Source organism: Trematomus bernacchii, unplaced genomic scaffold (genome assembly GCF_902827165.1).
Source record: "Trematomus bernacchii unplaced genomic scaffold, fTreBer1.1, whole genome shotgun sequence".
Lineage (NCBI taxonomy): Eukaryota > Metazoa > Chordata > Actinopteri > Perciformes > Nototheniidae > Trematomus > Trematomus bernacchii.
The window spans coordinates 12,501-40,000 of NW_022987857.1; the positions used below are offsets into that span (position 1 = coordinate 12,501).

Below are 27,500 nucleotides of genomic sequence, written 5' to 3' on the forward strand. Positions count from 1 at the left end.
CACTGTGACATCACACTGACATCACACTGTTACATCACACTGTGACATCACTCTGTTACACAACACTGTAACATCACACTGTGACATCACACTGACATCACACTGTTACATCACACTGTGACATCACTCTGTTACACAACACTGTAACATCACACTGTGACATCACACTGACATCACACTGTGACATCACACTGTGACATCACACTGACATCACACTGTGACATCACACTGTGACATCACACTGTAACACTACACCGTGACATCACACTGTAACATCACACTGACATCACACTGTGACATCACACTGTGACATCACACTGTAACATCACACTGTGACATCACACTGTAACACTACACCGTGACATCACACTGTAACATCACACTGACATCACACTGTGACATCACACTGTGACATCACACTGTAACATCACACTGACATCACACTGTGACATCACACTGTGACATCACACTGTAACACTACACTGTGACATCACACTGTGACATCACACTGTAACATCACACTGTTACATCACACTGTGACATCACACTGTGACATCACACTGTGACATCACACTGTAACATCACACTGTGACATCACACTGTGACATCACACTGTGACATCACACTGTTACATCACACTGTAACATCACACTGTAACATCACACTGTGACATCACACTGTGACATCACACTGTGACATCACACTGTGACATCACACTGTAACATCACACTGTGACATCACTCTGTGACATCACACTGTGACATCACACTGTGACATCACACTGTAACATCACACTGTGACATCACACTGTGACACAACACTGTTACATCACTCTTTAACACTATTACATGACTGGTAAACTAACACCTGTCTGTCCCTCCACCTGTCTGTCTCTTACCTGTCTGTCCCTCCACCTGTCTGTCTCTTACCTGTCTGTCCCTCCACCTGTCTGTCTCTTACCTGTCTGTCCCTCCACCTGTCTGTCCCTCCACCTGTCTGTCTCTTACCTGTCTGTCCCTCCACCTGTCTGTCCCTCCACCTGTCTGTCCCTCCACCTGTCTGTCTCTCAGTGAGTTACTTCATGGAGGGCCGTGACCCGGCTCAGCTGATCTACAGGTGGAACCAGGTGTTGGACCCGAGCCTGAAGAAAGGCTTCTGGAGCAAAGAGGAGGACGAGGTCAGAATACCTTCATTCTTAATGTTAACTAAGAAGCTAGCTGTATCCGTAGCTAACACTGCTATTTGCACCCGGGTATCCGTAGCTAACACTGCTATTTGCACCCGGGTATCCGTAGCTAACAATGCTATTTGCACCCGGGTATCCATAGCTAACAATGCTATTTGCACCCGAGTGTCCGTAGCTAACACTGCTATTTGCACCCGGGTATCCGTAGCTAACAATGCTATTTGCACCCGGGTATCCGTAGCTAACAATGCTATTTGCACCCGGGTATCCATAGCTAACAATGCTATTTGCACCCGGGTGTCCGTAGCTAATAATGCTATTTGCACCCGGGTATCCGTAGCTAACAATGCTATTTGCACCCGGGTATCCGTAGCTAACAATGCTATTTGCACCCGGGTATCCGTAGCTAACAATGCTATTTGCACCCGGGTATCCATAGCTAACAATGCTATTTGCACCCGGGTGTCCGTAGCTAACACTGCTATTTGCACCCGGGTGTCCGTAGCTAACACTGCTATTTGCACCCGGGTGTCCGTAGCTAACACTGCTATTTGCACCCGGGTGTCCGTAGCTAATAATGCTATTTGCACCCGGGTGTCCGTAGCTAATAATGCTATTTGCACCCGGGTGTCCGTAGCTAACACTGCTATTTGCACCCGGGTGTCCGTAGCTAACACTGCTATTTGCACCCGGGTGTCTGTAGCTAACAATGCTATTTGCACCCGGGTATCCGTAGCTAATAATACTATTTGCACCCGGTTGTCCGTAGCTAATAATGCTATTTGCACCCGGGTGTCCGTAGTTAATAATGCTATTTGCACCCGAGTGTCCGTAGCTAACACTGCTATTTGCACCCGGGTGTCTGTAGCTAACAATGCTATTTGCACCCGGGTGTCCGTAGTTAATAATGCTATTTGCACCCGGGTGTCCGTAGCTAATAATGCTATTTGCACCCGGGTGTCCGTAGCTAACACTGCTATTTGCACCCGCATCTCTTCTTGCTCTTGCTCTACGATGGCTTGGTAAGGTTACCTGAACATCAGGGACCAAACACACCTGTGCTATACTGTGAGCATGGCTGTAAGGTAATGAATGTCCCGCAGACCCCCCAGATGAAAGGGGACTCATTAATCTGCCCAACAGGCGGAAGGAGTTATGAGACGTGATGAATGTTAGTATGTTTATTTACAAAATACTACAACAGTAAACAGTGACTCAAAAATCAGTTTTGTAATTGTGCCCCAATCAGTGTATTTAACATGTAGCCCCTCTTCTCTGCTCTCTTATCACATCATAATAATAACTTTAATAATGATCTCCCCCTCAGCTGCTGCTGTACGCCGTGTCCCGGCACGGGGAGAAGGACTGGTGGAAGATCAGGCTGGAGGTTCCCGGGCGCACAGACTCCGGCTGCAGAGACAGGTGCGTGCTGATTGGACCATGGGAGGCAGTGTGTGTAGTGTGTGCAATGTGTGTAGTGTGTGTAGTGTTGTCTCAAACACACTGCGGAGCAACCACAATGAACTTACACACTAAAAACAGCAGATATACGAACAGAAGTACTCGAACTGAGACACAGCAATGTAGTACTCAGACAGGAAGTGAACTGTGTGTGTGTGTGTGTGTGTGTGTGTGTGTGTGTGTGTGTGTGTGTGTGTGTGTGTGTGTGTGTGTGTGTGTGTGTGTGTGTGTGTGTGTGTGTGTGTGTGTGTGTGTGTGTGTTGTGTGTGTGTGTGTGTGTGTGGTGTGTGTGTGTTGTGTGTGTGTGTGTGTGTGTGTGTGTGTGTGTGTGTGTGTGTGTGTGTGTGTGTGTGTGTGTGTGTGTGTGTGTGTGTGTGTGTGTGTGTGTGTGTGTGTGTGTGTGTGTGTGTGTGTGTGTGTAGGTACTATGACTGTCTGAAGGCGGAGGTGAAGAAAGGAGTGTTTGACCAACAGGAGACAGGTCTGCTGCTGATGCTGGTGCACAAACACGGAGTCGGTGAGACACACACACACACACACACACACACACACACACACACACACTGAACTCTCCAGGTCGTGTTCTTCAGATGTATCTCGTCTGTTGCCATCAGGGCGTAGATATGCTCTACCTGCTCTAAAGACACATCACTTCATCATTCATCCCCTCAGCACTCAAACCTTTACATTCTTGAAAGGCTTTTAACTTGATTACTGTAAGTTGATTGATTAAAAGCGCTTAGGATGGTGTTTGTTTCTGTTTTCTGATTGGTCAACAGCTTAAAGATGTTCTGCCCCTTAGCCCATCACGTACAATGTGTTGGAGCGCTAGCCAATAGGAGCGTGAGTGTTCCATAGTGATGTCACTATGTTCCGGGGTTTAATGACATCACTGATGCTTCTGATGACAGCATACACTTCAAATACCCTAAGCACTACATTACCCATGAGGCTTAGTACCAACGCTCGCTGACGTGTGTGTGTGTGTGTGTGTGTGTGTGTGTGTGTGTGTGTGTGTGTGTGTGTGTGTGTGTGTGTGTGTGTGTGTGTGTGTGTGTGTGTGTGTGTGTGTGTGTGTGTGTGTGTGTGTGTGTGTGTGTGTGTGTGTGTGTGTGTGTGTGTGTGTGTGTGTGTGTGTGTGTGTGTGTGTGTGTGTGTGTGTGTGTGTGTGTGTGTGTGTGTGTGTGTGTGTGTGTGTGTGTGTGTGTGTGTGTGTGTGTGTGTGTGTGTGTGTGTGTGTGTGTGTGTGTGTGTGTGTGTGTGTGTGTGTGTGTGTGTCAGGGCGCTGGGCCAGGATAGCAGCAGAGATCCCTCAGCGTAACGACGCTCAGTGCATGAGGACGTGGAGGAAGATGAGCGGAACGATGCCTGTGCGTCCTCTGAAGGTACTCCTTCACAACATGGCCGACACTCTGGAAAAAGAATGTTCTTAAATTGTTGAATTCTGACTTTTCTCAAAATGTGGACTTAGTTCTGAAAATATTTTTTTTTTTTCTCTCAAAATTCTGACTAATATTTTTTGACTTTTTCAGAAAAACTCAACAACAAAAAATGTAAGTGGAAATTATTAAAATAAAATGTAACTTGTTAGAGTCCATGTGTCGGGAGCAGCAGCTGGTCCACGGCAGTCTGCTCTGTTTGAAACACACCTTGTCCACAGGTCACAGGCAGGAGGGCGCCTGCGCAGAAGGTGGCGCCGACCAGGAAGAGAGTCAGGAGGAGGCCGCCGGTGCAGAAGGAGAAAGAGAAAGAGGAGGAGGAGGAGGAGGAGGAGGAGGATGATGAGGAGGAGGAGGATGAGGAGGAGGTGCTGGTGGTGCCGTACATGGACAGTGATGAAGAGAAGCTGGTGAAGAAGAAGAAGAAGAAGCAGGTGAAGAAGAAGAAGAAGCAGGAGGTGGTGCAGTTGGAGGAGGAGCAGGAGTTCACCCCCCCGCCCATGCAGGAGTGGATCCCAGTAGATAAAGCATGCGCCTCCTGCCTCAGGTTCTCCCCGGTGGACCCTCCCCCCCCCGGAGCCCCCCCCGCCCCGATGGTCCGCTCCACTCTGCTGGAGGGCCCCGGCGCCTCCTCCTTGTTGGGCCCCCCCCCCACAGAGCGCAGAGGCTCCTCCCTCTTGATGGTGTCGGAGCAGCAGCTGAGAGCCCGCCTCCTCCAGCATGTCGGCCCCCCCTCCATGAGGCTGAGCTTTGAGCTGCAGGAGGCGGTGGCTCCGTGGCTCGGGAACCTCCTGCTGAGGAGGAGGTGCAGCGTGGCCCACAGCCTGAGGAGCAGCCGCCCCCCCTCCTCCCCCCTCTTCCTGCTCCTCCTGCAGGCCATGAGGGTGGACGCCACCGGCTGCAGGGAGGTGATCCGGCAGAGGAGCAGCGGGGGGGTGCAGCTGGCCCCGCCCCCCTCTAGCCCCGCCCCCTCCCCCCGCGCCAACTTTGTGTCTGGGATTCTGCAGCTGAGGAGCATCAAGGAGGAGCAGCAGGAGAAACTGATCCACACACAGACTCGCCCCAGGGGTCTCCTTCAGAGGCCTCCTCAGGCCATCCTGCCCCCCTCCCCTCTGAACCCCCCCTTACCTCTGTTCTCTGTGCTACCGCTGCCCCTGAACGCCACACTCTTACCCCCCAGCCCAGCTCCCTGCCCGCCCCCTGTGGGCCGCAGTGAGGGTGTGATGGTGGCCGGAGGGAGTCAGAAGACTGGAGCTCTGCAAGAGACCCAGGTAACCTAGAGGTCTTTAGTATAGACCCCCCCCCCATTACCCTCAGCGGATCATTTTAACTGTCTTACATTCAAGATCACATTCAGACTTTTTCTGAAAATCTCACAAATCTGAGCTGAGAATGATCTCTGACAAAAGCCAATGTTTCAAATATTGCATTTTTCTTAAAATCTAAATGTACTTAAAGGTGGGGTAGGTAAGTTTGAGAAACCAGCTCGAGATCGCTAGAATTTGAAAATACACAACCGGAGAAAATCTGCCACTTCCTCACAGAGCCCCTCCTCCAACACACACGAACGCGCACATGACCAATGAGGGCACGAGATAAGTTTGTGCACAGATGGAAGGCTGACAGGCAGGTAGGCCATCCAGTTATTTTAGCCGGGCCGGCTCAGATGATTGGTCGTGCTTTTTACAGTACTACAGCTTCCACAGATGATATTTATTTATGGATTTTTTGTCAAAGCACTTCAGATATTCATTGCTATCTGGATGTTAAGAGCATTCCATGGAATATAACAAAAAGTGTATCTCGAGCCGGTTTCTCAAACTTACCTACCCCACCTTTAATTATTTTTTCTAAATTCTGACTTTTTTCAAAAAATCTCAAAAAATTGCCTAATTTTCAAATGTTCCCAAATTATGACTTGATTCTGAAAATCACAGAATTCTAAAGAATGTGGAAACATTTTTAAATTTCTGAAAATTTGTTTTTTTCTTTATGATTCTCAAAATTCAGACTTTTTTGAAGTGGGAAAGGGGGCGGGGCTACATTAGGTGTCATCAGTCTGTCTTTCTTTCTTTCAGGCTGAAGACGGACAGGAAGCGACCCCGCCCCCCTCCGTACCGACCAATCAGCGCTCTGCTCCCTGTCCTCTACCTCCCTTCCCCGTCGATCATGAGTACGCCTCCTCTGTCCTCCCCCCCTGCTCACTGAAACCTGACTCCTCCACCACTGCCTCCCCTAGGAAGTGGGAGATAGAGGGGGAGATGAGCAGTGGGACAGGTGTGATGAGTCATCAGAATGGGACAGGTGTGATGAGTCATCAGGATGGGACAGGTGTGATGAGTCATCAGGATGGGACAGGTGTGATGAGTCATCAGGATGGGACAGGTGTGATGAGTCATCAGGATGGGACAGGTGTGATGAGTCATCAGGATGGGACAGGTGTGATGAGTCATCAGAATGGGACAGGTGTGATGAGTCATCAGGATGGGACAGGTGTGATGAGTCATCAGGATGGGACAGGTGTGATGAGTCATCAGAATGGGACAGGTGTGATGAGTCATCAGGATGGGACAGGTGTGATGAGTCATCAGGATGGGACAGGTGTGATGAGTCATCAGGATGGGACAGGTGTGATGAGTCATCAGGATGGGACAGGTGTGATGAGCCATCAGGATGGGACAGGTGTGACCCCCCCCAGAGGGAAGAGGGTGAGGAACCTGACGCCGAGGGCCATGGCTCTGCAGGAGGAAACCAGGGCCAAGGTGACCCCTACTCTAATTATTATAATAATACATTTTACTGAGAAAGACCGGCCACGCAAGTTAAACATTTTTATCTCCAGAATATATTTGAGTGATGCTGTTCTGCTCTCTGACTCCTCCCCCTCTCTGACTCCTCCCCTCTCCTCCTCCTCTCTGACTCCTCCTCCTCTCTGACCCCTCCTCCTCTCTGACTCCTGACTCCTCCTCCTATCTGACTCCTCCTCCTCGCTGACCCCTCCTCCTCTCTGACTCCTCCCCCTATCTGACTCCGCCTCCTCTCTGTTTCAGGATGAAGCCAGGAGAAAGAGGAGAGCTTCTTCTCCTCGTAAGAAGCGCTCCCATTCCTCTAAACAGGAAGTGGTCCCAGTACCCCCCCTCCCCTTCTATCTGCAGCCCATGTTGGTGTTGACCCCCAATGGGCTGGTCCAAATGGCACAGGCCCCGCCCCCTGGCCCACAGCTAACACAGGCCCCGCCCCCTGGCCCACAGCTAACACAGGCCCTGCCCCTAACAAAGGCCCCGCCCCCCTTCCTCCAGCTAACACAGGCCCCGCCCCCTGGCCTACAGCTAAAACACGCCCCGCCCCCCTTCCTACAGCTAACACAGGCCCCGCCCCCCTTCCTACAGCTAACACAGGCCCCGCCCCCCTTCCTACAGCTAACACAGGCCCCGCCTCCTAGCCTGCAGCTAACACAGGCCCCGCCCCCCTTCCTACAGCTAACACAGGCCCCGCCCCCCTTCCTACAGCTAACACAGGCCCCGCCTCCTAGCCTGCAGCTAACACAGGCCCTGCCCCTCTTCCTACAGCTAACACAGGCCCTGCCCCTAACACAGGCCCCGCCCCCCTTCTTCCAGCTAACACAGTCCCAGCCCCCCGGCCTACAGCGAACACAGGCCCCGCCTCCTAGACTGCAGCGAACACAGGCCCCGCCCCCCTTCCACCAGTTAACACAGGCCTCGTCCCCCATCATTAAGCCCCTCCCCAACCACTTTCTGCCATATAAGGGCGCGGCGGTGCTGCAGTTTGACTCCTCCCTCATGTTCCTGGAGTCGCAGGAGGAGGTGCATGATTGGCTGAGTGGGCGAGGGGGCGTGGCAGCTCCTGGGGGGCGGGGCCTCCCTTACCTACCGCCCTCTGTCAGCAGTGTGAGGTCACTCAGTGCGCTGCTGAGGGCCCGCAGGTCTCTGAACAGCTGCACGAAGCTGCTCAGCAGGAGGCCTACGCCCCGAGGCCCCCCCGCCACACCTGAGATGGGAGGGGGGCGTCTGGGCTCCACCCTCCCCCTCAGAGACACGCAGGACGCTGCAGGTAAGAAACAGTATTTTATTATCTATTATTATTGTTAGAAAACTCTCCCTGGCCCCCGGCTTGAGCTTCAATCTCAGGATCCATGTATCTGTGATCCTCTCCAGAATGGAAGTAGTCATCACATACAGAGCATCAACTAGTTCCTGAACAGTGTCCTTCACATGCTGATATCCAAGAGAGGGAGTTACACAGTCACAAGATGGAGCCTTGAGGAACCCCACATGTCACTCAGATGTATATTTACCTATAGAAACACCTGTCCTTTAAGTAGGCTTCCAACCAGTTTGGAACTATTTCCGTAAGTCCAGCCCAGTGTTCTAGTCGGTCTAGTGTTGTGCTCAACATCAGACTAGACCGACTAGAACCCTGGGCATAGCCTAACCTCAACATCAGACTAGACCGACTAGAACACTGGGCATAGCCTAACCTCAACATCAGACTAGACCGACTAGAACCCTGGGCATAGCCTAACCCTAACCTCAACATTAGACTAGACCGACTAGAACACTGGGCATAGCCTAACCTCAACATCAGACTAGACCGACTAGAACCCTGGGCATAGCCTAACCCTAACCTCAACATCAGACTAGACCGACTAGAACCCTGGGCATAGTCTAACCCTAACCTCAACATCAGACTAGACCGACTAGAACCCTGGGCATAGCCTAACCCTAACCTCAACATCAGACTAGACTGACTAGAACACTGGGCATAGTCTAACCCTAACCTCAACATCAGACTAGACCGACTAGAACCCTGGGCATAGCCTAACCCTAACCTCAACCTCAGACTAGACTGACTAGAACACTGGGCATAGTCTAACCCTAACCTCAACCTCAGACTAGACTGACTAGAACACTGGGCATAGCCTAACCCTAACCTCAACCTCAGACTAGACAGACTAGAACCCTGGGCATAGCCTAACCTCAACATCAGACTAGACTGACTAGAACCCTGGGTGGAGTACAGCGTTTCGTTCACCGCGGAGCGTGTGAACGTTGTGATCAGCTGTTTTAGCGCAGGGCTGCTGTACAGACCAACGTTAACAGCATGTCTGTGCACACGGAGACCGACTCTGTCGTCCGGTGATCTAACCGCCTTCTGGAAAAGCTTCACAAGTACGTCGGTACGCAAATGCGCTTTGTGACACAAGTGACGGTACGCATTTCAGATTGTTGCCGCGCATGCGTACCTGCGTACCAGTTATCTGCACCCCTGCATATATATATATATATGATTTAAATGATTATATGAACATTTGACACAACATGATGTATGGGAGACACTGGGAGACGCTGGGAGAGACACTGGGAGACACTGGGAGACGCTGGGAGACGCTGGGAGACACTGGGAGACGCTGGGGCTGGGAGACGCTGGGAGAGACACTGGGAGACACTGGGAGACGCTGGGGCTGGGAGACGCTGGGAGACGCTGGGAGACGCTGGGAGACGCTGGGAGACACTGGGAGACGCTGGGAGACACTGGGAGACGCTGGGGCTGGGAGACGCTGGGAGAGACACTGGGAGACACTGGGAGACGCTGGGGCTGGGAGACGCTGGGAGACGCTGGGAGACGCTGGGAGACGCTGGGAGACGCTGGGAGACGCTGGGAGACACTGGGAGACGCTGGGTCTGGGAGACGCTGGGAGACACTGGGAGACACTAATGCCCCTTTCACACCGGCGCTTTTCCAGCTCCTGCTCGGAGCTGGAAAAGCGCCGGTTTTTCCTGTTCACACGCAGCGGCGGCGCGTCATAGCTCCGGAATGCGGTTCACTTCCAGCTCCAAAAAATTGTCGGTCCAGAGGCAAGAGCTTCGGAGCTATGACGCGGCGTCGCTTACGTCTCTTACGTCTCTTACGTCGAGGCGTGCAGGAAACCTTACTTTGACCATCCGTTCACTGTTATTGATCATTGTGGAGAGCAGGCAGACGTTTTGTTTGTTATTATAGCAGCTATCGGATGGAATCAATACATGGGCTGCACAGGTTGTCATGTCCGACTATCACAAGTAGAATCATAATGAAAAATACGCCGGTAAAGAATGCCTGTAGAAAACGGCTTAGCAAGTAGTCAGTTTAGCTTCGGTTGCTATGCTAACATCACCCATGTTATACCAGAGAAACTTTCATAACAGCGTTGTGATGCCAAACAGCGTCAATTCAGACTGACACACATTCACTTAAGGGGAACTGGGGATATGTATCAGCTGCTTGTGTGACAGTCAGACAGTGAATACTTGAGAGCCGTGTGAGCTAACCCGGAGCTAACGGGAGAATACACTCCCGTTGAAGAGCAGCCAGCACTGCAGCGGTCGCTAAATGAAACACATTAATAAACAATGAACCACGGCACTCTGGAGAAAAGTATAAGGTTGGAGAAGTCGTTATTTCATTTAATCTGGCTTCGTATGATTAAAAGCAACACGATCATCGACCCGACGCAGTCCCCCCCCCGTTGTTGTTGTGAGCTCCGTTGGGGAGAAACTCAGCGACGTAAACGGTGACGTCATGACGCAGCAGCGGCAGCTGGGCGGTGTGAACAGAGCGGGAGCTGAAAAGGGAAACCGGAGCAGAACCAGAAAAGCTCTCGCTAGGAGCTAGAAAGGGAAAAGCGCTGGTGTGAAAGCCGCATGGGAGACGCTGGGGCTGGGAGACACTGGGAGACGCTGGGGCTGGGAGACACTGGGAGACGCTGGGAGACACTGGGAGACGCTGGGAGATGCTGGGGCAGGGAGACGCTGGGAGACGCTGGGGCAGGGAGACGCTGGGAGACGCTGGGGCTGGGAGACGCTGGGGCTGGGAGACACTGGGAGACGCTGGGAGACACTGGGAGACGCTGGGGCAGGGAGACACTGGGAGACGCTGGGGCTGGGAGACACTGGGGCTGGGAGACACTGGGAGACGCTGGGGCTGGGAGACGCTGGGAGACACTGGGGCTGGGAGACGCTGGGAGACACTGGGGCTGGGAGAGACACTGGGAGACGCTGGGGCTGGGAGACGCTGGGAGACGCTGGGAGACACTGGGGCTGGGAGAGACACTGGGAGACGCTGGGGCTGGGAGACGCTGGGAGACGCTGGGAGACACTGGGGCTGGGAGACACTGGGAGACGCTGGGGCTGGGAGACGCTGGGGCTGGGAGACGCTGGGAGACACTGGGAGACGCTGGGAGACACTGGGAGACGCTGGGGCTGGGAGACGCTGGGAGACGCTGGGTCTGGGAGACGCTGGGTCTGGGAGACGCTGGGAGATACTGGGAGACGCTGGGGCTGGGAGACGCTGGGTCTGGGAGACGCTGGGTCTGGGAGACGCTGGGAGACGCTGGGAGAAGCTGGGAGACGCTGGGAGACGCTGGGAGATACTGGGAGACGCTGGGGCTGGGAGACGCTGGGAGACGCTGGGAGATGCTGGGAGACGCTGGGAGACGCTGGGGCTGGGAGACGCTGGGAGACGCTGGGAGACGCTGGGAGACGCTGGGGCTGGGAGACACTGGGAGACGCTGGGAGACACTGGGAGACGCTGGGGCTGGGAGACGCTGGGAGGCGCTGGGAGACGCTGGGAGACACTGGGGCTGGGAGACGCTGGGAGACGCTGGGAGACGCTGGGAGACGCTGGGAGACACTGGGGCTGGGAGAGACACTGGGAGACGCTGGGGCTGGGAGACGCTGGGAGACGCTGGGGCTGGGAGACGCTGGGAGACGCTGGGAGACGCTGGGAGACACTGGGGCTGGGAGAGACACTGGGAGACGCTGGGAGACACTGGGGCTGGGAGACGCTGGGAGACACTGGGGCTGGGAGACACTGGGAGACGCTGGGAGACGCTGGGAGACGCTGGGAGACGCTGGGTCTGGGAGACGCTGGGAGACGCTGGGAGATACTGGGAGACGCTGGGGCTGGGAGACGCTGGGTCTGGGAGACGCTGGGAGAAGCTGGGAGACGCTGGGAGAAGCTGGGAGAAGCTGGGAGACGCTGGGAGACGCTGGGAGACGCTGGGAGATACTGGGAGACGCTGGGCTGGGAGACGCTGGGAGACGCTGGGAGACGCTGGGAGAAGCTGGGAGACGCTGGGGCTGGGAGACGCTGGGAGACGCTGGGGCTGGGAGACGCTGGGAGACACTGGGAGACGCTGGGGCTGGGAGACGCTGGGAGACGCTGGGGCTGGGAGACGCTGGGAGACGCTGGGAGACGCTGGGTCTGGGAGACGCTGGGTCTGGGAGACGCTGGGAGACGCTGGGAGAAGCTGGGAGACGCTGGGAGACGCTGGGAGATACTGGGAGACGCTGGGGCTGGGAGACGCTGGGAGACGCTGGGAGAAGCTGGGAGACGCTGGGGCTGGGAGACGCTGGGAGACGCTGGGGCTGGGAGACGCTGGGAGACACTGGGAGACGCTGGGGCTGGGAGACGCTGGGAGACGCTGGGGCTGGGAGACGCTGGGAGACGCTGGGAGACGCTGGGAGACGCTGGGTCTGGGAGACGCTGGGTCTGGGAGACGCTGGGAGACGCTGGGAGAAGCTGGGAGACGCTGGGAGACGCTGGGAGATACTGGGAGACGCTGGGGCTGGGAGACGCTGGGTCTGGGAGACGCTGGGAGAAGCTGGGAGAAGCTGGGAGACGCTGGGAGACGCTGGGGCTGGGAGACGCTGGGAGACGCTGGGGGACGCTGGGAGACACTGGGGGACGCTGGGAGACGCTGGGAGACGCTGGGAGACGCTGGGGCTGGGAGATACTGGGAGACACTGGGGGACGCTGGGAGACACTGGGGGACGCTGGGAGACGCTGGGAGACGCTGGGAGACGCTGGGAGACGCTGGGAGACACTGGGAGACACTGGGAGACACTGGGAGACACTGGGAGACACTGGGCACACACCAGTACAGTACTGTTAGTATAAAGTATCTGTCTCTGATACAAAGCAAGGTAAACATTGAAAGTAGATGTAAATACTGAACAAACAGAAGCTGAAGTTGTTCCTCTTCTGCTTTACTGGAAAATATTCTGCATAGTTCAGGATCATAAATGTTGGACAACTGTCTCTGTCTCAGAGTTAGTCGTCTCATAACTGTAGGTTAGCTACAGCAGATCTGCAGTGACATCAGAAGGAGTCATGTGATCACGTTGTTCAAATAAGATAGAGCTGTGTGCGTCACTCTTTAGTGTCCCCTGGTCTCCCAGCTGTGTGCGTCACTCTTTAGTGTCCCCTGGTCTCCAGCTGTGTGCGTCACTCTTTAGTGTCCCCTGGTCTCCCAGCTGTGTGCGTCACTCTTTAGTGTCCCCTGGTCTCCCAGCTGTGTGCGTCACTCTTTAGTGTCCCCTGGTCTCCAGCTGTGTGCGTCACTCTTTAGTGTCCCCTGGTCTCCAGCTGTGTGCGTCACTCTTTAGTGTCCCCTGGTCTCCAGCTGTGTGCGTCACTCTTTAGTGTCCCCTGGTCTCCCAGCTGTGTGCGTCACTCTTTAGTGTCCCCTGGTCTCCAGCTGTGTGCGTCACTCTTCAGTGTCCCCTGGTCTCTAGCTGTGTGCGTCACTCTTTAGTGTCCCCTGGTCTCCCAGCTGTGTGCGTCACTCTGTAGTGTCCCCTGGTCTCCAGCTGTGTGCGTCACTCTTTAGTGTCCCCTGGTCTCCAGCTGTGTGCGTCACTCTTTAGTGTCCCCTGGTCTCCCAGCTGTGTGCGTCACTCTTTAGTGTCCCCTGGTCTCCAGCTGTGTGCGTCACTCTTTAGTGTCCCCTGGTCTCCAGCTGTGTGCGTCACTCTTTAGTGTCCCCTGGTCTCCGTTCAATCAATCAATCAATGTTTATTTATAGCCCAATATCACAAATGTTACATTAGTCTCAGTGGACTTCACAGTTTGTACAGAATATCAGTGACAATACGACCCCCTCTGTCCTTAGACCCTCTGTCCTTAGACCCTCTGTCCTTAGACCCTCACATCGTACAAGGAAACACTTCCAGAGAAACCCCACAGTTTAAAGGAACATGGAGAAACCTCAGGGAGAGCAACAGAGGAGGGATCCCTCTCCCAGGACGGACAGACGTGCAATAGATGCCGTGTGTAAATCGAAAAGATAATACATTTTACAACATAGGTAGACCGAATGTTTGGAAATGCATGTGTCTATAATAAGAAGATGAATCCACGAGGATATCCATCCAGGACTTATGATCCAGGACCACAGCAGCACGATCAGCCACGACTCAGGATCCAGGGATCGCGATCCAGGACTCAGGATAGAGGATCCAGGACTCAGGACCACAGCAACAGGATCAGCCACGACTCAAGATCCCGGCGTAGATAGACACCAAAGAGAGATGTGGGGAAGCTGTGTTATTGGGAACATGAGAGTACACAGGTACAGACAGAGAGAAGGAAGAAGTAAGGTGTCCCCCGACAGTCTAAGCCTATAGCAGCTAAACTAGGGGCTGAATCTAATCAGCCCTAACTATAAGCTTTATCAAAAAGGAAGGTCTTAAGCGCACTCTTAAAAACAGATAGGCTGTCTGCCGCCCGAACACAAACTGGAAGCTGATTCCACAAAAGTGGAGCTTGATAAGAAAAGGCTCTGGCTCCCATTGTACTTTTAGAGACTATAGGAACAACCAACAACCCTGCATTCTAGGAACGCAATGCCCTAGTAGGCCAGTAGGGTATAATGAGTTCTTTAAGGTAAGATGGCGCCTGCCCATTAAGGGCTTTGTTGGTGAGAACAAGAATTCTAAATGCTATCCTGTGTTCTCTAGGGAGCCAGTGTAAGGCAGCCAGAGCAGGAGTAATGTGGTCCCTTTTCCTAACTCTGGTTAGTACACGAGCTGCAGCATTTTGAATCAGCTGAAGAGACTTCACTGACTTCTTGGTACACCCTGATAATAAAGAGTTACAATCATCCAGCCTAGAAGTAACAAATGCATGGACTAGTTTCTCTGCATCGTTTGGAGGCAAGATATGCCTGATTTTTGCAATGTTACGTAGATGGAAGTAGGCGGTCCTTTAGATTGATTTTATGTGGGCGTTAAAGGATAAATCCTGATCAAATATAACACCAAGGTTCCTCACAGTCTCACTGGAACACCAAGGTTCCTCACAGTCTCACTGGAACACCAAGGTTCCTTACAGTCTCACTGGAACACCAAGGTTCCTCACAGTCTCACTGGAACACCAAGGTTCCTCACAGTCTCACTGGAACACCAAGGTTCCTTACAGTCTCACTGGAACACCAAGGTTCCTCACAGTCTCACTGGAACACCAAGGTTCCTTACAGTCTCACTGGAACACCAAGGTTCCTCACAGTCTCACTGGAACACCAAGGTTCCTCACAGTCTCACTGGAACACCAAGGTTCCTCACAGTCTCACTAGAACACCAAGGTTCCTTACAGTCTCACTGGAACACCAAGGTTCCTTACAGTCTCACTGGAACACCAAGGTTCCTCACAGTCTCACTGGAACACCAAGGTTCCTTACAGTCTCACTGGAACACCAAGGTTCCTTACAGTCTCACTGGAACACCAAGGTTCCTCACAGTCTCACTGGAACACCAAGGTTCCTCACAGTCTCACTGGAACACCAAGGTTCCTTACAGTCTCACTGGAACACCAAGGTTCCTTACAGTCTCACTGGAACACCAAGGTTCCTCACAGTCTCACTGGAACACCAAGGTTCCTCACAGTCTCACTGGAACACCAAGGTTCCTTACAGTCTCACTGGAACACCAAGGTTCCTCACAGTCTCACTGGAACACCAAGGTTCCTTACAGTCTCACTGGAACACCAAGGTTCCTTACAGTCTCACTGGAACACCAAGGTTCCTTACAGTCTCACTGGAGGCCAAATTAATGCCATCCATAGTTAGTATATCTTTAGATCATTTGTTTCGTAGATTCTTTGGGCCGAGTACAATAACTTCAGTTTTGGCCGTGTTTAAAAAACTTTAAGCTCATCCACGTTTTTAAGTCCTTGAGGCAGTCTTGAATTTTATTTAGATGATTAATTTCATCAGGCTTGATGGATAAATATAGTTGAGTATCATCCGCATAACAGTGAAAATGTACAGAATGACTCCTTATAATATTGCCTAACGGAAGCATATATAATGTGAACAAAATAGGTCCTAGCACTGAGCCCTGTGGCACTCCATGGCTAACTTTGGTCTGCATGGAAGATTCATCGTTGACACACAAACTGAGAGCGTTCAGATAGATAGGACCTAAACCAGCCTAAAGCAGTTCCCTGTATGCCTACTAAGTGCTCTAGTCTTTGCAATAAGATGTCATGGTCGATAGGATCAAATGCAGCACTGAGATCGAGCAAGACAAGAATAGAGACAAGTCCTTTGTCTGAGGCTATTAGAAGGTCATTTGTGACTTTAACCAGAGCTGTCTCTGTGCTATGATGTGTTCTAAAGCCAGACTGAACATCTTCAAATAAATCATTGTTTTTTAAGTAATCACACAACTGTTTTGAGACTGCTTTCTCAAGAATCTTTGAGAGGAACGGAAGATTAGAAATAGGTCTATAGTTGGCTGAAACCTCTGGATCGAGGTTGTGCTTTTTAAGAAGCGGTTTTATCACTGCTACTTTGAATGATTGTGGAACATAGCCTGATAATAAAGACATATTCATAACATTTAATAAAGAAGTGCTAATTAATGGAAAAACGTCCTTTAACAGCTTAGTGGGAATCGGGTCTAAGATACACGTTGATGGTTTAGAAGAGAGAATCATTGAATTCAATTGTTCAAGGTTTATGGCTGAAAAGCATTCTAGTTTACTATCTCGTGTAACATCTCCGTTGTGTTTTGAGCTTCTTCAGCGTTTGGTTTCTGCAGCTTTTAGTAAACGCTGCGCATGTATCCTCAAGACATTCTAAAAATGTTGACTTTATATTGAAATTCTAAACATTTTCTGAAAATCTTAAAATGTTGTTTTTTTCTGAAATCGGAGAATTCCGACTTTTTCTGAAAATCCCCACAAAACACGTTGGGATATAATGTCTGTATGTTTCCTCGCCCCGGTGCACGGAGGCTTCTGTAATGAACAAGATCAAATGTGGACGTTTTTTCTCTCCCCTGCAGCCCCCTCCGTCCCCCCCGAGGAGGAGGCGGAGCTAGCGAAGAAGGCGGAGCTAGTGAAGGAGGCGGAGCTTGTGGCAGTGACACGTCAGCTGGTGGCAGAGCGTTTCTCAGGTAACCCCGCCTACCAGCTGCTGAAGGCGCGCTTCCTGTCCTGCTTCACTGTGCCCGCCCTCCTCGCCAGCCTGCAGCCAATCACAAAGAAGACTGTGCCAGAGGAGGAGGAGGAAGAGGAGGATGAGGAAGAGGAGATAGAGGAGGTGTTGAAGAGGATCAAAGGAGGAAAGAGGAGAGGAAGGGTGAGTCTCTGAAACCACCGTGTACAATCGTTAGAGAGAGGGGTCGAAGGGCATGGGAAAATATCACAGACGCAAATTAGTTTTAACGACGTTATAGACCTAAAGTAAAGCTAACCGGGCTAAAAGATAACCTAGCTAACAGCTAACCAGGCTAAAAGCTAACCGGGCTAAAAGCTAACCGGGCTAAAAGCTAACGAGGCTAAAAGCTAACCGAGCTAAAAGCTAACCGAGCTAAAAGATAACCAGGCTAAAAGCTAACCGAGCTAAAAGCTAACCGGGCTAAAAGCTAACCGAGCTAAAAGATAACCGGGCTAAAAGATAACCGGGCTAAAAGCTAACCGGGCTAAAAGCTAACCGAGCTAAAAGCTAACCGGGCTAAAAGATAACCGGGCTAAAAGCTAACCGGGCTAAAAGCTAACCGGGCTAAAAGCTAACCGGGCTAAAAGATAACCGGGCTAAAAGCTAACCGAGCTAAAAGCTAACCGAGCTAAAAGCCAGGCTTTTCATTAAATTAAATATGATTTAGAAGGTCTTAAAAATGATGGGATTTGAAAGGTACTTCTGTGTTGAGATCGCGTCTAAATGTGTTTTGGGGGAAATGTCTGGGCTGCAAAGTAACCAGTACGGTGAGAGCCCTTCAGTTCCACCCAACAATTTGTATTAAAATAAATCAACATGGAACCAGTCATCACTAACTTTGTTTCCCACGGCCCCTTATCGGAGAACACCCAGCTAGTAACCTAGCAACCAAGCTAGCGGCAGTCAGGAACCTTGGTATCTTCAAATCTATTTACAAACAAATATGGGGAAGTGTAAGTTCAACCGTATTTGGTTGGAAAACATCGAATTTAGTGCTTGGTTAAAACCAGTGGAGGGGAACGTGTTTGAAGCCCGCTGCACCTTTTGCAAAAAAATAGCGTTTGTTTTGCTAATGTAGCGTTAGCTAGTGCAGCAGCGGCTAGATCCCCTCCTGGGTTTTAGGCAGCGGAAGTGACGTAATCTGCCACCCAGGACAAAAGACGAGCATATTAAATGTATTATTTTCGGTTGTGTATTTGTGTTTCCAGGTATAACATTTAAGTTATAACAATCATGATTTGTGGATTAATTTCATTTTGGTATTTGAGTTTGTTTCAGATTAACTTTTGTATTTGATGTTGCAATTTAATTTCTCCAAGAGAGACAAAAATCACTAAAAGATCTGGTGGATATCTGACCAGTATTTATATCCTAAATGTTCTTTGGGTTTTATCCACAAATGCAACACAAATAAGAACTGTAAGTTATTATTTAATAATCAAACCATTATTATTGAAATAATGTAAGTATATTTCACACATTTTAATGTTGTTATAGAGTATGATCTCATTATTCGTTAATGAACCTCATATTTGTGACAAGACGTGCGTGAGCAGAACTCTCCTCTATTTAGGGTAAACGTTAAACTTTTAATACAAAAGTTGCCGACTTCTCATCCACGATCACGTCACTTCTGCGGCCTAAAACCCAGGAGGTATACGATCTAGCACTACACACACAGACACACACACACACACACACACACACACACACACAGACACACACACTTTTTGTCTAACACGCTAACAGAGTTCTGTGTACTGTTATGTTCAGTCATCGTTCTTATGTTGAACATGAATACATTTCATGGACGTATTTCTTCTTTCATTGCAATTTTCCTTCATACTTTCTTGCCGTGAAATAGGTCTTAAATTCTATTCAAAGTGGTTTTAAAAAGGTCTTAAAAAGGCCTTAAAAAGGTCTTAAAAAGGTCTTAAAAAGGTCTTAAAAAGTCTTACATTTGAGTTGGTGAAACCTGCAGGAACCCTGGAGGGATAAGGGGTAGCAAGTAAGAAGTAAGGAACAGAGGTGGAGAGGCACAACGTGTCTACGTACATGCACTCCCTTAGGATAGGTTGAGGCTAAAAGCTAACCGGGCTAAAAGCTAACCGGGCTAAAAGCTAACCGAGCTAAGAGCTAACCGGGCTAAGAGCTAACCGGGCTAAGAGCTAACCTGGCTAAGAGCTAACCTGGCTAAAAGCTAACCAGGCTAAAAGCTAACCAGGCTAAAAGCTAACCAGGCTAAAAGCTAACCATGTTAAAAGCTAACCTAGCTAAAAGCTAACCGGGCTAAAAGCTAACCTGGCTAAGAGCTAACCAGGCTAAAAGCTAACCAGGCTAAAAGCTAACCGAGCTAAAAGCTAACCGTGTTAAAAGCTAACCTAGCTAAAAGCTAACCAGGCTAAAAGCTAACCAGGCTAAAGGCTAAAAGCTAACCGGGCTAAAAGCTAACCGGGCTAAAAGCTAACCGGGCTAAAAGCTAACCGGGCTAAAAGCTAACCGAGCTAAAAGCTAACCGGGCTAAAAGCTAACCTGGCTAAAAGCTAACCAGGCTAAAAGCTAACCGAGCTAAAAGCTAACCGTGTTAAAAGCTAACCTAGCTAAAAGCTAACCAGGCTAAAGGCTAAAAGCTAACCAGGCTAAAAGCTAACCAGGCTAAAAAGGCTAAAAGCTCATTTATTCCCTGTATTCACACTGTGTATTCCTGTTTGTTCCTGCAGAGATCTGTCCTGCTGGAAGACGGGCCTGGAGCTCCAGCCAATCACTTCTCAGGGATCCAGACAAATCCAGACCTTCAGGACACTGTCCACTGAGACCTCACAGATAAAGTGTCCTCACAGGACTCTGTCCACTGAGACCTCACAGATAAAGTGTCCTCGCAGGACTCTGTCCACTGAGACCTCACAGATAAAGTGTCCTCGCAGGACTCTGTCCACTGAGACCTCACAGATAAAGTGTCCTCACAGGACTCTGTCCACTGAGACCTCACAGATAAAGTGTCCTCGCAGGACTCTGTCCACTGAGACCTCACAGATAAAGTGTCCTCACAGGACTCTGTCCACTGAGACCTCACAGATAAAGTGTCCTCACAGGACTCTGTCCACTGAGACCTCACAGATAAAGTGTCCTCGCAGGACTCTGTCCACTGAGACCTCACAGTACTCCGCTGAAGAAGTCCCTGAGAATGTTCAGAAAATAAACAAGTTGGCAGTTTTATATTTTAATGTTTTTAGTGGAGAAACTTCCCAAACTAAACAGGACAGTTTGCAGCTCTGTGGTGTGTTCAGGAACATCAGGAAAACACGTGAACAATGCACCGTCTGTGGTGTGTTCAGGAACATCAGGAAGACACGTGAACAATGCACCGTCTGTGGTGTTTGTTTTTTTGTTGTTCGCGTTTTATACAGTTTTCTGTAAATGTAAAAGTTATATTGAGAAGATTGTTCTGTAATAAAGACGTTTATTTGAAATAAAGTTGTCTGTTTGTCTGAGACCTGGACATGAGGGTCATGGTATGTGGGGACATGGTTAGTGGGGACATGGTGGTTTGTGGGGACATGGTAGTTTGTGGGGACATGGTGGTTTGTGGGGACATGGTTAGTGGGGACATGGTTTGTGGGGACATGGTGGTTTGTGGTGACATGGTTAGTGGGGACATGGTGGTTTGTGGGGACATGGTGGTTTGTGGTGACATGGTTTATGTTGTTGGTAAAGCTTGTAACTTCCTGTTTGTTTCACTTCCTCTTTATCAGATTTCCAGGAATTTGAGTGCTGTGACATCACTTCCTGTTTCACTGACTTCTTCTTCTCTTCTTCCTCTTTCTGTCCAATCTCTGCTGAGAGGATCAGATCCTAAAACATGACTTATTAAAACTTTAAAACATAACCTATTATATTTTATATGAAACTAGATTGAATACGTAAGTTAGACTGAAGAAGATACTTCATAAGTACTTCATTATATTTCTGTAGTATTCAGTGTTGAGACCCAACAGGGAAGATCACCGGTTTAAATATGTTAATGAGGAGGAGCCGCTGCAACCTGATTGGTCCATTCTGAGTCTGAGGGGGCAGATCCAAAAACAGGAAGTGACAGAAAGGACTTCTTCCTCAGAAATCACAGGAGAAGAGAGAAGCACCGGACGACTGAAGGTGAGACTTTAGAGGAGCGACACGATGAGTTTATATCTAATGTTTGTTGATTGATTGATTGATTGATTGATTGATTAGAGTATTGAGTGGAACCTGAGTCCAGGTGTTCATTAGTGGTCCTGGAGGCGGGGTTTATCAGCTGGGCTTAAAGAGTGGAGAGTTTTTCTGTTCTTTGGTTTGAAACGGCACGGACTGATAATAACACATTTATTTTGTAAACTGGATATCTGAGTAATCTAAACTAACCCTGGATATCTGTGAGTTATCTAAACTAACCCTGGATATATGTGAGCTATCTAAACTAACCCTGGATATCTGAGTTATCTAAACTAACCCTGGATATATGTGAGCTATCTAAACTAACCCTGGATATCTGTGAGTTATCTAAACTAACCCTGGATATCTGAGTAATCTAAACTAACCCTGGATATCTGTGAGTTATCTAAACTAACCCTGGATATCTGAGTTATCTAAACTAACCCTGGATATATGTGAGTTATCTAAACTAACCCTGGATATCTGTGAGCTATCTAAACTAACCCTGGATATCTGTGAGCTATCTAAACTAACCCTGGATATCTGTGAGTTATCTAAACTAACCCTGGATATCTGTGAGTTATCTAAACTAACCCTGGATATATCTGAGTTATCTAAACTAACCCTGGATATCTGTGAGTTATCTAAACTAACCCTGGATATATGTGAGCTATCTAAACTAACCCTGGATATCTGTGAGTTATCTAAACTAACCCTGGATATATGTGAGTTATCTAAACTAACCCTGGATATCTGTGAGTTATCTAAACTAACCCTGGATATCTGTGAGCTATCTAAACTAACCCTGGATATCTGTGAGCTATCTAAACTAACCCTGGATATATGTGAGCTATCTAAACTAACCCTGGACATATGTGAGCTATCTAAACTAACCCTGGATATCTGTGAGCTATCTAAACTAACCCTGGATATCTGTGAGTTATCTAAACTAACCCTGGATATATGTGAGTTATCTAAACTAACCCTGGATATCTGTGAGTTATCTAAACTAACCCTGGATATCGGAGTTATCTAAACTAACCCTGGATATCTGTGAGTTATCTAAACTAACCCTGGATATATCTGAGTAATCTAAACTAACCCTGGATATCTGTGAGTTATCTAAACTAACCCTGGATATCTGAGTAATCTAAACTAACCCTGGATATCTGTGAGTTATCTAAACTAACCCTGGATATCTGAGTTATCTAAACTAACCCTGGATATCTGTGAGTTATCTAAACTAACCCTGGATATCTGTGAGCTATCTAAACTAACCCTGGATATCTGTGAGCTATCTAAACTAACCCTGGATATCTGTGAGTTATCTAAACTAACCCTGGATATCTGAGTAATCTAAACTAACCCTGGATATCTGTGAGTTATCTAAACTAACCCTGGATATCTGAGTAATCTAAACTAACCCTGGATATCTGTGAGTTATCTAAACTAACCCTGGATATCTGAGTAATCTAAACTAACCCTGGATATCTGTGAGTTATCTAAACTAACCCTGGATATCTGAGTTATCTAAACTAACCCTGGATATCTGTGAGTTATCTAAACTAACCCTGGATATCTGTGAGCTATCTAAACTAACCCTGGATATCTGTGAGCTATCTAAACTAACCCTGGATATCTGTGAGTTATCTAAACTAACCCTGGATATATGTGAGTTATCTAAACTAACCCTGGATATCTGAGTTATCTAAACTAACCCTGGATATCTGAGTTATCTAAACTAACCCTGGATATCTGAGTTATCTAAACTAACCCTGGATATCTGAGTAATCTAAACTAACCCTGGATATCTGTGAGTTATCTAAACTAACCCTGGATATCTGAGTTATCTAAACTAACCCTGGATATCTGTGAGTTATCTAAACTAACCCTGGATATCTGTGAGCTATCTAAACTAACCCTGGATATCTGTGAGTTATCTAAACTAACCCTGGATATCTGTGAGTTATCTAAACTAACCCTGGATATATGTGAGTTATCTAAACTAACCCTGGATATCTGTGAGTTATCTAAACTAACCCTGGATATCTGAGTAATCTAAACTAACCCTGGATATCTGTGAGTTATCTAAACTAACCCTGGATATCTGAGTAATCTAAACTAACCCTGGATATCTGTGAGTTATCTAAACTAACCCTGGATATCTGAGTTATCTAAACTAACCCTGGATATCTGTGAGTTATCTAAACTAACCCTGGATATCTGTGAGCTATCTAAACTAACCCTGGATATCTGTGAGCTATCTAAACTAACCCTGGATATCTGTGAGTTATCTAAACTAACCCTGGATATATGTGAGTTATCTAAACTAACCCTGGATATCTGAGTTATCTAAACTAACCCTGGATATCTGAGTTATCTAAACTAACCCTGGATATCTGAGTTATCTAAACTAACCCTGGATATCTGTGAGTTATCTAAACTAACCCTGGATATCTGAGTTATCTAAACTAACCCTGGATATCTGAGTTATCTAAACTAACCCTGGATATCTGAGTTATCTAAACTAACCCTGGATATCTGTGAGTTATCTAAACTAACCCTGGATATCTGAGTTATCTAAACTAACCCTGGATATCTGAGTTATCTAAACTAACCCTGGATATCTGAGTTATCTAAACTAACCCTGGAGATCTGAGTTATCTAAATTAACCCTGGATATCTGAGTTATCTAAACTAACCCTGGATATATCTGAGTTATCTAAACTAACCCTGGATATCTGAGTTATCTAAACTAACCCTGGATATCTGAGTTATCTAAACTAACCCTGGATATCTGAGTTATCTAAACTAACCCTGGATATGTGAGTTATCTAAACTAACCCTGGATATCTGTGAGTTATCTAAACTAACCCTGGATATCTGTGAGCTATCTAAACTAACCCTGGATATCTGTGAGTTATCTAAACTAACCCTGGATATCTGTGAGCTATCTAAACTAACCCTGGATATATGTGAGCTATCTAAACTAACCCTGGATATCTGAGTTATCTAAACTAACCCTGGATATATGTGAGTTATCTAAACTAACCCTGGATATCTGTGAGCTATCTAAACTAACCCTGGATATCTGTGAGCTATCTAAACTAACCCTGGATATCTGTGAGTTATCTAAACTAACCCTGGATATCTGTGAGCTATCTAAACTAACCCTGGATATATGTGAGCTATCTAAACTAACCCTGGATATCTGAGTTATCTAAACTAACCCTGGATATATGTGAGTTATCTAAACTAACCCTGGATATCTGTGAGCTATCTAAACTAACCCTGGATATCTGTGAGTTATCTAAACTAACCCTGGATATATGTGAGTTATCTAAACTAACCCTGGATATCTGTGAGTTATCTAAACTAACCCTGGATATCTGAGTTATCTAAACTAACCCTGGATATATGTGAGTTATCTAAACTAACCCTGGATATCTGTGAGTTATCTAAACTAACCCTGGATATCTGAGTTATCTAAACTAACCCTGGATATCTGAGTTATCTAAACTAACCCTGGATATATGTGAGTTATCTAAACTAACCCTGGATATCTGTGAGCTATCTAAACTAACCCTGGATATCTGTGAGTTATCTAAACTAACCCTGGATATCTGTGAGCTATCTAAACTAACCCTGGATATATGTGAGTTATCTAAACTAACCCTGGATATCTGAGTTATCTAAACTAACCCTGGATATATGTGAGCTATCTAAACTAACCCTGGATATCTGTGAGTTATCTAAACTAACCCTGGATATCTGAGTTATCTAAACTAACCCTGGATATCTGTGAGTTATCTAAACTAACCCTGGATATCTGAGTTATCTAAACTAACCCTGGATATCTGAGTTATCTAAACTAACCCTGGATATATGTGAGTTATCTAAAGTTCTAACCCTGGATATCTGTGAGCTATCTAAACTAACCCTGGATATATGTGAGCTATCTAAACTAACCCTGGATATCTGTGAGCTATCTAAACTAACCCTGGATATATGTGAGTTATCTAAACTAACCCTGACAATCGAGATCTACGACGCTGGTTATCAACTCGGTAAATCAACCACAGTTTCTCTATCTGGCTAACAGCCAATCACATGAAAGGGGCGGGGTTAGCAACATTTGACCAATCACAAACATGGAGACAGTGACAGCGCAGCGTCAAACTTCGTGAATGAAAAGTAAACTATAATATCAGACACGTCCGAAAACTCAGAGTTTACCTGAAGTAACATCCAAAACCTTCAGAGTGTGTATCAGTATTCAGAGTGTGTATAAGTACTCAGAGTGTGTATAAGTACTCGCTGTGTGTATCAGTACTCGCTGTGTGTATCAGTATTCAGAGTATGTATCAGTACTCGCTGTGTGTATCAGTACTCGCTGTGTGTATCAGTACTCAGAGTGTGTATCAGTACTCGCTGTGTGTATCAGTACTCAGAGTGTGTACTAGTACTCGCTGTGTGTATCAGTACTCAGAGTGTGTATCAGTACTCGCTGTGTGTATCAGTACTCAGAGTGTGTACTAGTACTCGGTGTGTGTATCAGTACTCAGAGTGTGTATAAGTACTCGCTGTGTGTATCAGTACTCGCTGTGTGTATCAGTATTCAGAGTATGTATCAGTACTCGCTGTGTGTATCAGTACTCGCTGTGTGTATCAGTACTCAGAGTGTGTATCAGTACTCGCTGTGTGTATCAGTACTCAGAGTGTGTACTAGTACTCGGTGTGTGTATCAGTACTCAGAGTGTGTATCAGTACTCGCTGTGTGTATCAGTACTCAGAGTGTGTACTAGTACTCGGTGTGTGTACTAGTACTCGGTGTGTGTATCAGTACTCGGTGTGTGTATCAGTACTCAGAGTGTGTATCAGTACTCAGAGTGTGTATCAGTACTCGCTGTGTGTATCAGTACTCAGAGTGTGTACTAGTACTCGGTGTGTCCTCAGATGGACAGTGAGGACGCCCTCTGGCTGCAGCTGGAGGACTTCCGGCTGCTGCTCCTCAAAACCATCGAGCCGTCAAGAATCACTCCTTATCTCCGGCAGTGCCAGGTACTCCTGCTGCACCTCCTCCTGCTGCACCTCCTCATACTCCTCCTGCTGCACCTCCTCATTCTCCTGCTGCACCTCCTGCTGCTGCTCCTCCTCCTGCTGCACCTCCTCCTGCTGCACCTCCTCATACTCCTCCTGCTGCACCTCCTCATACTCCTCCTCCTGCACCTCCTCATACTCCTCCTGCACCTCCTCCTGCTTCTGCACCTCCTCATACTCCTCCTGCTGCACCTCCTCCTGCTGCACCTCCTCATACTCCTCCTCCTGCTGCACCTCCTCATACTCCTCCTCCTGCTGCACCTCCTCATACTCCTCCTCCTCCTGCACCTCCTCATACTCCTCCTGCACCTCCTCATACTCCTCCTCCTGATGCACCTCCTCCTGCTGCACCTCCTCATACTCCTCCTCCTGCTGCACCTCCTCCTCCTCCTCCTCCTCCTGCTGCACCTCCTCATACTCCTCCTCCTGCACCTCCTCATACTCCTGCTGCACCTCCTCATACTCCTCCTGCTGCTGCACCTCCTCATACTCCTCCTGCACCTCCTCATACTCCTCCTGCTGCTGCACCTCCTCATACTCCTCCTCCTGCACCTCCTCATACTCTTCCTCCTGCACCTCCTCATACTCCCCCTCCTCCTGCACCTCCTCATACTCTTCCTCCTGCACCTCCTCATACTCCTGCTGCACCTCCTCATTCTCCTCCTCCTGCACCTCCTCATACTCCTCCTGCTGCTGCACCTCCTCATACTCCTCCTCCTGCACCTCCTCATACTCCTCCTCCTCCTGCACCTCCTCATACTCCTCCTCCTGCTCCTCCTCATACTCTTCCTCCTGCAACTCCTCATACTCCTCCTCCTGCACCTCCTCATACTCCGCCTCCTGC

The 27,500-nt window shown here is 48.6% G+C and overlaps 2 protein-coding genes across 2 annotated transcripts in view; both read left to right on the forward strand.

Moving 5' to 3' along the window:
- The window catches only part of snapc4 (small nuclear RNA activating complex, polypeptide 4), a gene marked incomplete at its 5' end in the record, with an annotated part of 32,304 nt that extends 11,938 nt beyond the window's left edge, over window positions 1–20,366 (forward strand). Inside the window, 11 exon segments of the mRNA XM_034113489.1 lie at window positions 1,071–1,177; window positions 2,514–2,608; window positions 3,070–3,164; window positions 3,929–4,032; window positions 4,180–4,200; window positions 4,308–5,357; window positions 6,165–6,848; window positions 7,137–7,544; window positions 7,635–8,157; window positions 17,214–17,509; window positions 20,089–20,366. Coding sequence (XP_033969380.1) covers window positions 1,071–1,177; window positions 2,514–2,608; window positions 3,070–3,164; window positions 3,929–4,032; window positions 4,180–4,200; window positions 4,308–5,357; window positions 6,165–6,848; window positions 7,137–7,544; window positions 7,635–8,157; window positions 17,214–17,509; window positions 20,089–20,181 — 3,476 coding nt within the window.
- A 1,062-nt stretch (window positions 20,367–21,428) lies between these two features.
- The window catches only part of card9 (caspase recruitment domain family, member 9), a 29,453-nt gene continuing 23,381 nt past the window's right edge, over window positions 21,429–27,500 (forward strand). The window contains exons 1-2 of the mRNA XM_034113490.1: window positions 21,429–21,520; window positions 26,513–26,617. Of these exons, the coding sequence (XP_033969381.1) occupies window positions 26,513–26,617 (105 nt within the window). The 5' untranslated portion in view covers window positions 21,429–21,520. The remainder of the gene's footprint in view (window positions 21,521–26,512; window positions 26,618–27,500) is intronic.